This window comes from Aptenodytes forsteri, unplaced genomic scaffold (assembly GCF_000699145.1).
Source record: "Aptenodytes forsteri isolate BGI_AS27 unplaced genomic scaffold, ASM69914v1 Scaffold119, whole genome shotgun sequence".
Taxonomy (NCBI): Eukaryota; Metazoa; Chordata; class Aves; order Sphenisciformes; family Spheniscidae; genus Aptenodytes; species Aptenodytes forsteri.
Window position 1 is genome coordinate 3,573,214 of NW_008796165.1, and position 11,435 is coordinate 3,584,648.

The 11,435-nt window shown below is 59.9% G+C and overlaps 2 protein-coding genes across 3 annotated transcripts in view; one reads left to right on the plus strand and one right to left on the minus strand.

The window, feature by feature from the left end:
- The window catches only part of IPO13 (importin 13), a 28,801-nt gene extending 20,198 nt beyond the window's left edge, over window positions 1–8,603 (plus strand). Inside the window, exons 15-20 of one of the 2 annotated variants that reach the window (XM_009287289.1) lie at window positions 517–569; window positions 7,068–7,134; window positions 7,280–7,338; window positions 7,485–7,574; window positions 7,732–7,913; window positions 8,030–8,603. In XM_009287289.1, coding sequence (XP_009285564.1) covers window positions 517–569; window positions 7,068–7,134; window positions 7,280–7,338; window positions 7,485–7,574; window positions 7,732–7,913; window positions 8,030–8,126 — 548 coding nt within the window. In that variant the 3' untranslated portion in view covers window positions 8,127–8,603. Of the gene's footprint in view, window positions 1–516; window positions 570–7,067; window positions 7,135–7,279; window positions 7,339–7,484; window positions 7,575–7,731; window positions 7,914–8,026 lie in introns of both variants that reach the window. The other variant, XM_009287288.2, reaches the window with a different exon arrangement.
- Window positions 8,604–9,224: 621 nt separating this feature from the next.
- On the minus strand, window positions 9,225–11,429 carry DPH2 (DPH2 homolog). Its single transcript, XM_009287444.2, has 5 exons — window positions 11,390–11,429; window positions 10,993–11,213; window positions 10,151–10,789; window positions 9,822–10,007; window positions 9,225–9,725 (listed from the first exon to the last, which is right to left on the minus strand). The coding sequence occupies exons 1-5, from the start codon at window positions 11,419–11,421 to the stop codon at window positions 9,595–9,597; spliced, it is 1,209 nt and encodes a 402-aa protein (XP_009285719.2). The 5' UTR covers window positions 11,422–11,429; the 3' UTR covers window positions 9,225–9,594.
- Between the last annotated feature and the right edge of the window lie 6 nt (window positions 11,430–11,435).

The following is an 11,435-nucleotide window of genomic DNA, read 5'->3' on the forward strand; positions in this document are numbered from 1 at the left end:
GCTGGTGCTGGTGACAAGCATGTGCACGCCTGAGCCCGGCCGGGCCTGTCAAGCGTTTGCTGAGGTGTTGTCGTTCACTTGCAGTTATCTTCCAGGACCAAATGGTGCTCTGAAGACACCCTCTCAGTCCCCACAGTGCAAAAGCTCTAATTCTCCTTGTGGAGATGGTGCCCAGCTAGCCCCTGCTCCTCCTCCTCCTCTTCCTCCCTAAGGACACGAAGATCTCCTCCTTGGCTCTGCAGCGCCCAGGTGCTAGCTGGAGACCCTGGGGCTTCAGACCCTTTCCTTTGCAGTTTCTTTCTGTTCTTGGGTTCTCCAAGTTTCATGATTTTTTGTATGTTTTGTTTCTTTAACTTGCTTCAAGCTGCTCATGTTGCCCATCCCCTTCCCCACACACCCCTCCTCCCTTACACTCCTGTTTTCACTTGTAAATTCTTTCTGTATCACATAACTATATGATGTTGAGTTGCTGTTTGTATGATTTTTCTCTTAAGTTACATCTTTATTATATTTTAGGGCCCAGGGATCATCCTGATATTGTTGATTCATTTATGCAACTCCTGGCACAGGTGTGTTTTAGTTTCTTATTCATTCACTTTCTGTTCTCTCTCTTTCTCTTTTTAATTCAATTTAAACCTATTTTTAGCTTTCTGTTGACAACGTTTTTTTCCTTTTAGTTGAATATCGAGTTTCTCCATCTGTTTCCGTGGAAGTTGAAAACAAAACATTCTCCTTTAGTTCTGGGTTCGCACCATCCCCAGGGCAGTGCCCTCCTCTGCAGGGCAGCCTCCAGCTGCCACCCCCTCGCCTTGCTGAAGCTGGTGCAGAGCGCTTGGGGCTGCTGCCGCGGTCACCCTCGGGTGACAAATTAGAGCATTAAGTGGATGTTTTCCAACCCGTTTACCTGCCCTGCAACAGGTCCTCCGGAGCGGGGACGGGCTGAGCTGGCTGCCTTGCCCCGGGGCCACTGGAAGGAAGCCCCTGCCTGCGGTAGCAGGCAGGCAGCCGGGGTTTGGCTCTGAGCACTGAGCATGGCTCTGAGCAACGTGCTTGTGATGGCATCTGGACCTGCCAGGGTGCCACGCTGCCTTCCGCCCCAGCAGCCTCCTGGGGTGGTGGCAGCTCCTGCGCCTGCAGCCTGGGAGTGCTCCCGTGCCGCTGGCTCGGTGGCACGCAGGGACGGTTTGCGACGGTGTGGCGCAGGCCGCAGGCTGGCTCGCGGGGCTGGCACTCGTGTCACCACTGGCAGTGGGCAGGCAGGGCTGGCGCCGTGCTCTGTGTGTATATACACCTGTTGGGAGCAGCGGGAGCCCGGCACGCTCCTCAGCCCACCGTGGCCCTTGAGGGAGAAGCCCCGACATCCTCGATGCACTCAGTGCCTCCGTTGGAGATACGTCCCCCGGCACCTACCCAGAGGGTGGGTCGGTAGCAAGGAGGGGCCAGCAAAGTCACTTTCTGCTTCATTTCTGTAGTGACGAGACCTCTGACCACATGTGCTGGCCCGGTGGGTGTGCAGGGACACCTGCCCAGACAGCTGCCAGAGCTGTGGCTGTCCTGCCCTTGCCGGCAGCTCAGTCCTCGCGTGGGTCTTGTGGAATGGAGCAGGTGAGGGGGCTGCACCTCACCCCCCCGGGCAGGGTCTGCTCCTCACGGGTCTCACCTTGACACCCAGATCCCGCTGAGACCCATCGCATCTTGCAAGCTGTATCGCAGTGTTTTCTTCCTTGCTTTTCCTCTTGAAAGGCATAATGTAACTGATGTTATCAGAAAGCGTTCGTGGCTTTTGCTGATGCCGGTTTTGGAAGCTGTGACCTTTTAACAAGGGTTTTGAATGTGATGGGAGAATTGGTGAATGGGGTCTGTGTGTGAATTTCATGGAGATGATGTTCCCCCCTGGCCGTTCAGTGCTGGCGGGAACTCAGCTTGAGCACTGTGCCCAGTCTGGGGCACAACATTTCTGTAGACACAGACCAGAGAGCACTTGGGGCACATTTCTGTAGACACAGACCAGAGAGCACAGAGAAAAGCATCTAGGAAGATGACCACCTTGTACACATGGTGAGGAGGAAAGGCTGATGGGAGCTTGAGGAGCTGCATGAGCCTTGGGGTGTGTAAAAGGTAATGTTCCAGTCATAGGTAAAAACCCCTTTTCTGTTCTCCTCGAGTGGGACAGTCACGGGAGGAAATCATGGAAAAGGATCCAGGTTAGGCAGTAGGAGATCTTTTTAACAGCGTGGGGAAGCACTGGAAGGTCACTCGGGGGGCTGCTGCCGCTTAGAGGGCTTGAGAGGACTCAACAAGCCTGTTGCTCCTGGAGGGCAGGTAGAGATGATCCTCTTTCAAGGCTATTTCTTGTTTCTTTGGAAAGTGCTGAGTTTCCCTCTGGCTTGGGGTCCCTCTCTGTGTCTGGACACGGCACATTTGTGCTCTCTTGGAGAGAAAAGTGCAACCGTGCTGCACTTCCATGGGGTGTGTTGTCAGAGCAAACACCACCCATCCTGGCTGCTGGGAAGGTGTTACATGCTGCCCTCAGGGGCAGGATCTGCAGGCCGTGTTGGGGCAGCGTGCTGGCAGCCAGCCTGGTCCCTGGCATGCCGGTCTCTGGACAGCCCACGTCCTTTGGAGGTCCTGTTACAGGAGCAGCCCAGAGGCTCCTGCCTCCATGGCTGCTTCATCACGGATCACTGCAAGGTGCCTGATGCTCTGCCAGCCCACCGCCATCCACAGCCACTCAAGACCTGATGTTTTCCTGGGCTTTTTATTGCAGCAACCCCATGGCGACCAAAGGATCCTATCCCCGTCCTCTCTCCTTACGTGTAGGACTTGTTTCAAGGTTTCCTCCTCTTCCTTGGCCTGCCCCTCTTCCCAGACTGATGATCTGGCAGGGTACTTTGAAACCCATCAAGAAATGGCCTTGCTATCCCTGCTTGGCTCCTTGCTCTCAGGACTTCAAGAGCTGTCTGATGGCAGAGGTGGGTCCAGCCTGTCCTCTTCCAGAGGACCATGCTCTGTGGTGATGCTGTTGAGCATTCGTAGATCCAAGGATTAAAGTCGGAGAGAACTGCAGATCTCTTCAGATCCAATTTTCATGTGATGGGGGCTGTGTTTTCATCCCAGCCTGCTCTGCCTGCGGAGCCCTTGGCAAAGTAATGCATCTTCCAGAGCAGCAGTGAGTTTGGACCCAAGAGTGTGTCAAGGTGGAGACTTTCCCACTTCCCTGACCTGCTCCACTGGTTGATCACCTTGGTGGAAATATCATCTTCCCTGTTTCAAATTTGTCTGGTTTCTCCTTGCAGGCAGTGTTTTTGTCCTCTCCCTCTGCCAGCAAGTACTCTCCTACCTTCTGATAACTCAGAAGAAGCTCCTACCTCCTGATACCTGCACATCAGCCCTCTGTCACCAGCTTACAGGGAGCCATCTCTCTGTGTGACAGGATTTCAGTTGACTTTACAGTATATTTATTTGGGCTTGGTTGCAGCCCGTGGGACTGCCTGGTTTGTGCGGCTGATTGTTTTGCCGCCATGTTAATTGGCAATCCACTCTCGATGATGGCTGGCTGATCGCGAGAGCACACTGGCTTAAACCAAATGTCTTACAGATGCCAGAGACCCTGGAGTTACTGTTACTACTCAAAGCTAAGTACAAAATAACCAGTCTGCCGCAAGGCTGCACGGAGCGGTGCTGGCACCCTTTGCATTGAGATCTGTCCTCAGCTGCTCCCCTCCTGCCTCCACTGTGTGCTGGGAACGGTGCAGAGCATCGCTGCTGCTGTGCCTGAGGTGAGCATCCCGCCTGGAGGGCTGCGGGGCTCAGTGCCACCCGCACAGCCGGAGTGCCCGTGCCCAGGACCGCACAGCAGCGGCAGCTGGGGCTTGCACCTGGGTCTGCGTCTGCAAACCCAGGCAGGAGGTTCTGGTGTTTGGGAGCTCTCACCCGCTCCCTGGCCAGCAGGTATCACTAGTGTGCGTGCTCCTGGTTGCAGGTAGGATTTTGGGGCTCTCCAGCCTGCCTCCCCACCAGTGGCTGCAAGCACATCCACCCACCCTGGCAGGGCTCCACACCGGCACGGACCTCGGGAGTGCTGTGGTGACCTCCCCTGACCAGGAGCCCAGGGGCAGACTGGGCAAGCAGGGCCTTGCCAGGCAGAAGATGCAGGACTGACCTTCTGTGATGGCCCAGCCACCGCCGTCCCCCACCTCTCTCCCTTCTAGGGCTGGTCCAGGCTGCACACAGCAGTCCTTGAGCTCTCCACCACGCCTGCTGCAGACAGAGTCACAGAGCCCCGTGGAGGACATGGGCTCAGCATCCCCTCTCCCTGGCAGGAAGGGGCTGACTGCTCCTCCCTGGCCGTGATGCCTGGCCAAGCTCACGTGCCATTTCCAAAGCTGGAGGCTCTGCTCTGCCAGGTGTGTGGTCTGGGAAGAGGTGGTGGTGCCGCCAGACACAAGGGCTTGATCTGTGCGCTCTGGAGAGCTGCAGAAACTGGCTATGCAGCCCCCCGCTGTCCCCTGTCTGCTGGAGGAGTGGGGTTCGGTGTCCCCTCCATGCCTGCCTCCCTCTGAAGAGCCAGGCACAGAAGAGGAACCTGCTCTGAAGACCTGTCTGGGGTTCTCCCAGCTGCCATGGAGAAGAACCCGACATCCTTTCTGCGCCAGCCTGCAGGACAGCCATTGCCAGAGAGCCAGTGCCTACCTCTGCGGTGGCTGCTGTAGCAGAGGATGTGGGAGGACATTTGAAAGCATTTAAAGACCTGTCCCCATCCCAGAACATGTGAGCAGAGCTGCTCTGGCAGGAGACGGGGAGGACAGGCTGGCAGTAAGAGGCCCCAGAGCTGAAGCAGGATTCCTGGTGCTGGGAAGAGCAGCTGGACCTACCTGGTGCTGCTTGCTAATGGGAGAAGCTCCATAGGGCCCCATCTCATGGGGGTAAAAAGCATCTCTGTCTACATTAGACGTGTGCACGTGTGCCCAGGTTGAGCTTGCGCTCTCTGCTCCCTTGGTGGAGGTGTCCTACAGGATGGAGCCTTCCCAATGCTAGGGCATGCTTTCCCCCATGGCACTGACAGAGTGAGGAGCAGGTGCTGCAGCGAGCCTGCAGGAGAGCCTGTGGGCTGCCATGGGTCTGGTTTGGCTGGGAGAAGCATTGTGCAGGTAGGTGGCAACCTGAGCACATTGGAAGACCCTTGTGCCAGCTGAACAGTCTTGCAGTGTGCAGGACACGGGTTAAAACCAGCCCCTTGGACGGGCAGGGTAGAGGAACCTGCAGCTTGGGTGGCATCATGGGAGCCAGCTGCCCTCGAGTAGCATGCTGCTGGGGGATAGGCTTGTGGTCCCTGCTCTGGAGCCCAGGCCAGGGCTGGGGGCAGCGGGGGTAGTCTTCCGTGGTGAAAACTGCAACGTGTCTTGCAAGCGTTGCCCGGTATGGAGCTGACTAGACAGCAGCAGCCATGATGAGTGGATGTGTTTCTAAACCATTGCCCATCTGCTAGCTAGCCTTCCGATATTGGTGCTAGTGTGTCAGGAGGGATGGTGCACACAGTCTGTATATACACACAGGTATAATGTGGCCCCTGATCGCCCCCATGAAGGTCTCCGCTTGTATCTAGCAGGGAAGCAGGTCCCTGCAATTGTGCCCCCCTCCGCCTGGTACAGCTATGCCTTCGGTGACCAAACCTGAGTCCTCTCTTGCAGCGTGTGATACAAAGAGTCAGAAAGGAGACGGGGTAACCCTGAAACCTGCTACTCGGCTTCTCAGTCTCCAGCATAATTTCTCTGCACCAGGCAGATGGCTGTGGGCTTTCCCTGGAGAAGAAGGGGTGGGAAATAAGTCCGTTTTGCTCCGACTAGAGACCATGGCTGTGGGCAGATGGCCATGCATCCTGGGCACTGCTGGCTGAAAGCTGTCCCTGCTTTCATCCCTGGGAGCAGGCTCGGAGGGAGGCAGTGGCCCTGCAGACAGCTCAGCCTGAGGGCTGCCTGCCCCGGGTATCCTGCTCTCCGAGCTTCAGGCACAGAGCGGGGCCACACCAGTGCTGTGGCTGCTGTCACCAGTGTTGCAGTGACAGCAGGGCAGGAGGCTGCCATCCCCAGTGCTGGCCCGCAGCGGTGGGCATGGTGGCATGGTGGTCAGCGCACGGATGTCGCCGCCTTACGTGGCAGGGCAGAAACCCTTCCCATGGAATGGCAAGTGCAGACTGAAACGTTTTCATTCAGTAACTGCCCAGTGCCAGCACGGGGGGGACCAAGCCATTGCATGGGGTGCCACAGCTCAGGGTGTCTCCAGCAGCAGTGCCTGACCCCCACAGTGGCTGGTGGGATTGCCAAGTGGCAGAAAAAAATCCAAAGCTTTTCTGATCTCGGACTTGCTGCTCGGGAACTGCCAAGCAATGTTGGCATCTTGTTGGCATCTGTGCCCTGGAGCCCAAGCAGAGCGAGCTGCTGGTCCAGTCTGGGGTTACTGCTTGAATCAGTTGCTGTGACCCCAGGGACACCAGCATCTTCAAGAGGAGAGGAGCAAAGCGTAGAGTCTCTGCTGGTCTCTGCTGGGCCCCGCATGGCTGCCCTTGTCCCGGGAGCGCTGTTGCTGCCTGGCCTGCTCTTGTGGGACAGGAGCCCTCTGTCCTGTCTCTGTGTCTGAAGTGTTTGCGTGTACACCGCCATGGCATCTACCTTCAGGTCCTGGGGTTGGCGGTCCCTGAAGTGTAACAAACTGCCTGGTGGTTTGATTGACATTTCCTTGGGGGGGGGAAAGTGATGGTTTCCTGCCGTACTGTGTGACTCTGCCGTTTACCATGGGTGTGCCCAGGTAAGTGTGCATCCAGGCAGAGGCTGTCTGGGGCACCGGGTTCCTCAGAGGCTTCCTGGCTGCCTCTGCAGCGCTGGGTTTATGCTGCCTGTCTGTGTGCCTAGGGTTGGTTCTGCCGTACTGTGTGACTCTGCCGTTTACCGTGGGTGTGCCCAGGTAAGTGTGCATCCAGGCAGAGGCTGTCTGGGGCACCGGGTTCCTCAGAGGCTTCCTGGCTGCCTCTGCAGCGCTGGGTTTATGCTGCCTGTCTGTGTGCCTTGCAGGCTCTGAAAAGGAAGCCGGACCTCTTCCTGTGTAGCAACCTGGACGTCAAAGCAGTGTTTCAGTGTGGTGAGTACCATGGGCACGGGCACGTGCTCCAGATCGCTCTCTGGAGAAGCCAGCCTGCTCCTCCTGTGGGGCTGGGGACCGCAGGGCTGATTTGGGATCGTGTGCAGGGTTTCTGGCTGCTAACCTGAGCACTTTCTGCCCGTAGGTGTCCTTTCGCTCAAGTTCCCTGAGGCCCCAACGGTCAAAGCATCCTGTGGCTTTTTCGTGAGTATTGTGGCATCGTACAGCTCCAAGGGGATGGCTGCAGCTCCCCGAGGGATGGGAGGGCAGGAGTGGGGCTGTGGGTTGGGCAAGGGCGCTGCAACGCGGAGCTTGCTCTGGCACTGAGCAAGCTGGGCTCTGTGTTGCAGACGGAGCTGCTGCCCCGCTGCGGAGAGATCGCCCCGGTGGGACAGGTCGTGCATGAGAACGGCAAAGTGCTGCTGCAGGCAGTGCTGGAGGTGAGAGATGCCGGAACCGCGGGCTCCCCGTGCAGCTTTTTGGGCTCTATTCCAGGGCGGCACCCCTGCCAAGCTGGAGGCAGAGAGCCCGGCAGCATGGGTGGGTGCGGGCAGGGTGATGCCAGGGGCTCAGCAGGGTCTGTCTGCTCTGTGGCAGGGTGTCGGTGGCCAAGCCTCCCGCAGCCTCATGGATCACTTCGCAGAAATCCTCTTCGCCTTGAACAAGCACTGCTTCAGCTATCTGAGTGTCTGGATCAAGGAGGCCATGCAGCAGGACGGCTTCCCCTCGGCCCGCGTCAGCCCCGAGCAGAAGGAGACCTTCAGCCAGCAGATCCTCAGGTTTGTGCACCCCTACCCTGTGGTGGCTGTGCACCACGTGCAGTGGGAACGACCCTCCTGCACGGCCTGCTGTGTGCCTCCCGCTTCATGTTTGTCCCCTCCCTCTGTCTTAGCAGAGAGCGTGTGAACAAGCGGCGAGTGAAGGAGATGGTGAAGGAGTTCACCCTGCTGTGCCGAGGGCTGCATGGCACGGAGTACACAGCAGACTACTGAGCACCTGGCCAGGACCGCGGACAATTTGCCCGGACCAGCTCTTACCCGCAAGGAAGCCCCCCCATCCTCCCCCTGCCCCGCTGCAGTACGGCTCATAGAATAACCCTCCACCTAGAATTAACCCACTCGGGACGCTCCTCAGCTAGATTTGGTGGCCGCATCTCGGTGTCAGCATCTTTGTTTCCCCCAGCATGCTCCCCCCTCGCAGGGGATGGGAGTGCCGGCTGCAGGAGGTGGCGGCGGCAGCAGCAGGGGGGGAAGCCTGGGCAGGACCGCCCCAGCACGGGCTGCCCCGTGCCTGGGCTACCAGCCCTTCCCCGGCACTTCCCCGTGGCTGCCGGTGCCCCGCAGCGGGGAGGCTGCCCCTGTGCCTGTGGCAGTGGCTGGCTGGGCAGGGGGGTTCGCCCCCTGCTCGTTTGTACGTGTGTGGTTGGGAGGGGGGAGGCCCTGCACCTAATTATATTAAGAATATTTCTATGTTGTGGCTGTTGTTATTGCAGTGCCCGGACTTTGCCTGCCCCTTGCCTCTGGGGAAGAGCCCAGCGGAGGGGGTTAAATCAAGGCTGGGATGCCTCGGAGCCTCCTCTCCCCCCTGGCTGCAGGAGGGATGGTGAAAACCAGTCTCCCCTGCTTGACATGCTCTCTTGCCTGGCGTGGAGCAGCTCATGGAGCAGAAATGGTCCTGCCCCACACGAGAGGGGTGCTCTCCTGCCTGGCATGGAGCAGCTCATGGCGCAGAAATGGTCCTGCCCCACACGAGAGGGGCCAGACTCCCTCCCCACCGAATGCGGGGTCCTCCCTGCAGCACGGGATGTGTGCACCCCACTCCTGTTCATCAGAGCAGGCGAGGGGCTTGCTAACGCTCAGAGCCCTCTCCCTTTTGCCTTAGTTCCCCAGCCCAGCCTGTGAACGTGGTTTCATTTCTGGGGGGTCCCAGTTCTGGTTTTCTGTTCTCAGGCTGGTTTTAGCCGACACCAGAGCGGGCACCATGATCTGTGTTTTCACTCTGGGATGTCTGGTATCACCCCTGCCTGCACTCCTCAGCCCATGTTTTATTCTAGAAGACAATTCACTCACAAGTCCTTTTCAGTTCAGCTTTAGTTAGCAGCAGTAGCCCACATAAGCCTCTAGTCCTGGCGCTGTCGGCTCGTGCGAAGCTGTGACCCTTCCCATGTAGGGCCAAAGCTGTCCTGGAGTGGGGAGCCCTTGGAGGCCAGGTCTGGGCCAAGCGCCTCTCCTGGCCCTGCTGCTGCCCTGGCCGTGAGCCCGGGGTGCCGCGGGCATCACCCACACACATGCAACTCCTGCTCTCCCACCGCAGTACTACTGACCCAAGGCCACACCCAGCACGGGGCCAGTTGGTGGCAGGTCCAGACCCTCGTGACCACCCTCACGGGTCCGACACCTGGTGACGCCCAGGCCCCTGCATGCCCCCTGCTCCTGGCTGGGTGCTGATGCTGCTGCCGAATCAGGGTTGCTTGCGCCCCTCGTCCTCGTAGGCAATGGCAATTCCTCGTCGGCCCTGCACAGCCTTGGAGACGGGCGTCTGCCCCAGCTGCTGCTCCAGGCCCCGCCAGCTGCGGGACTCCAGGAAGGAGGCTGGGAGGAGAGAGAAAGGGAATTGTTACTGGGAGCAGGGAGGCGGCACTGCCCCTGCACCGGGACTCAGCCCCACCACGAAAGTGAATCACAAACCAGCAGGGCTGATCTCTGCGAGGGCCCGCGTCTGGTCCCTGCAGGCCAGGGTGGTGCTGGGGGGCAGCTGGGGGGCCAGGGGGTCACAGAGGTGGGTGGCGCGCATCTCCCCTGTGATCAGCGAGATGTCAGGAACGGCCTCCGCTGCAGGGACGACCGGTGGGAGCTCAACGTGCGCACAGGCACCTGCCAGGAAATGGTAACGTTAGCCTGGTGCTCATGTCTATCCTCCGGCTGGCACAGAGCCGGGGCAACTGCAGCCTCCAGGCAGGGGAACAGGGCAGGACATGCCTCGGGAAGGTGTTGGGCAGCTGGTTTCCAGATGTTACCTGGCAGCAGGTCTCGGAAGTCAGTGAGGTAGTTCCCCGTCCATTCGCGGGCTGGGTTACAGGCCAGCTCCAGCTCATAGGGGGTCACAATGGGCCGGTAGAAGTCGCTGGAGTCCAGCAGGGAGTTCTGAGCGCAGGCCACCAGGACGAAGATGTCCACCTCCAGGAAGTTGGCCAGCTTGGCGGGGTTCGGCTTCCCCACAGCCAGCGTGTAACTGCGCTTGCCGGCCTGTCGCAGGAGCTCCCGGAGGTGCTGCAGCACGGCCAGGTAGCCCGCCACGCCGAGGGTGCCCACCAGGATGCCCACCACCCGGGCATCCCGGGCCCGCTCCACCAGGTAGAGGCGTCGCATCAGGGCCCGGTTGACGTTGAGGGTCTCGCGGCGGCCGCAGCCGGTGGCAGGGTCAAAGGAGCTGAAGGGGCAGCAGTTCCAGGTCAGCATGAAGCTGGTGAGGGCCAGGCCCTCGGCTCCCACGTAGAACATGGCGCAGTCCTGCAGCCCTCCCGGCGCCTCCACCAGGAACTGGCGACCAAACCGCCACACCTCCCTGGGTGGTGCAGGGCCAGGAGGGTCCCCGCACACCACCCTGGAGAAAACGATGTTGGGGTACTCGGGGCACAACTGCTGCTCCAGCTCACCTGAAGGGAGAGAGGAGTGAGAACGAAACATGGCCGCAGACCTGACCTGCAGAAGGTGGGACAGCAGATTAGGGGAGAGGAGAGGACAGAAATCAAGGCTGACAGTGTCTGGGGACTGCCTGCCTGCTGCTGCCTCTCCCCCTGGCAGCTCTGCAGAGCTCGGAGCAGCACCAGAGACCCCCTCCCTGCCCCAGAGCACTCACCCATCGCGTGGGCATAGACCACATCGCTCAGCACCACCACACGGCTCTGCCGGTCGGGGTAGAGCTCCCGGAAGGCCTCTGCGCAACGCCCGATGTCCAGGGGCTGCTGCCCGAAGATGTGCAGCACCGGGAGCTTTCTGCAGGGGCTGAGGCAGGCCGGCCCGTAGTGCAGCACCGCCTCGGCACCCACGTGCTCGGCGGCCACTTCGTCCACACAGCAGCTGCGGGGAGGACCCGGTGTCAGACGGGCTCCGCACCGCGGAGCTCCTCCTCCTCCCTGGCACCGCTGTCCCCAGCCCGGGCAGCTCCGGCCCTCGGCCCCGCCAGGCGGGGGACGAGCAGCCCCGTTCCTGCCCGTGGAGGACCCCCGGGACGCCCCCCGCGGCCCCGCACCGACCTGCCGTACGTGGTGTCCCCCAGGACGTACATCTCGGCCGCGGTCG

Excerpts from the sequence above, each read along its gene's own strand:
- DPH2 (XM_009287444.2), bottom strand. The coding sequence starts at position 11,421 with ATGTACGTCCTGGGGGACACCACGTACGGCAG. Across the intron at positions 11,214-11,389 it reads GGGGACACCACGTACGGCAG|CTGCTGTGTGGACGAAGTGG; the intron begins GTCGGTGCGGGG and ends TCCTCCCCGCAG. Across the intron at positions 9,726-9,821 it reads CGCAGAGATCAGCCCTGCTG|CCTCCTTCCTGGAGTCCCGC; the intron begins GTTTGTGATTCA and ends CTCTCCTCCCAG.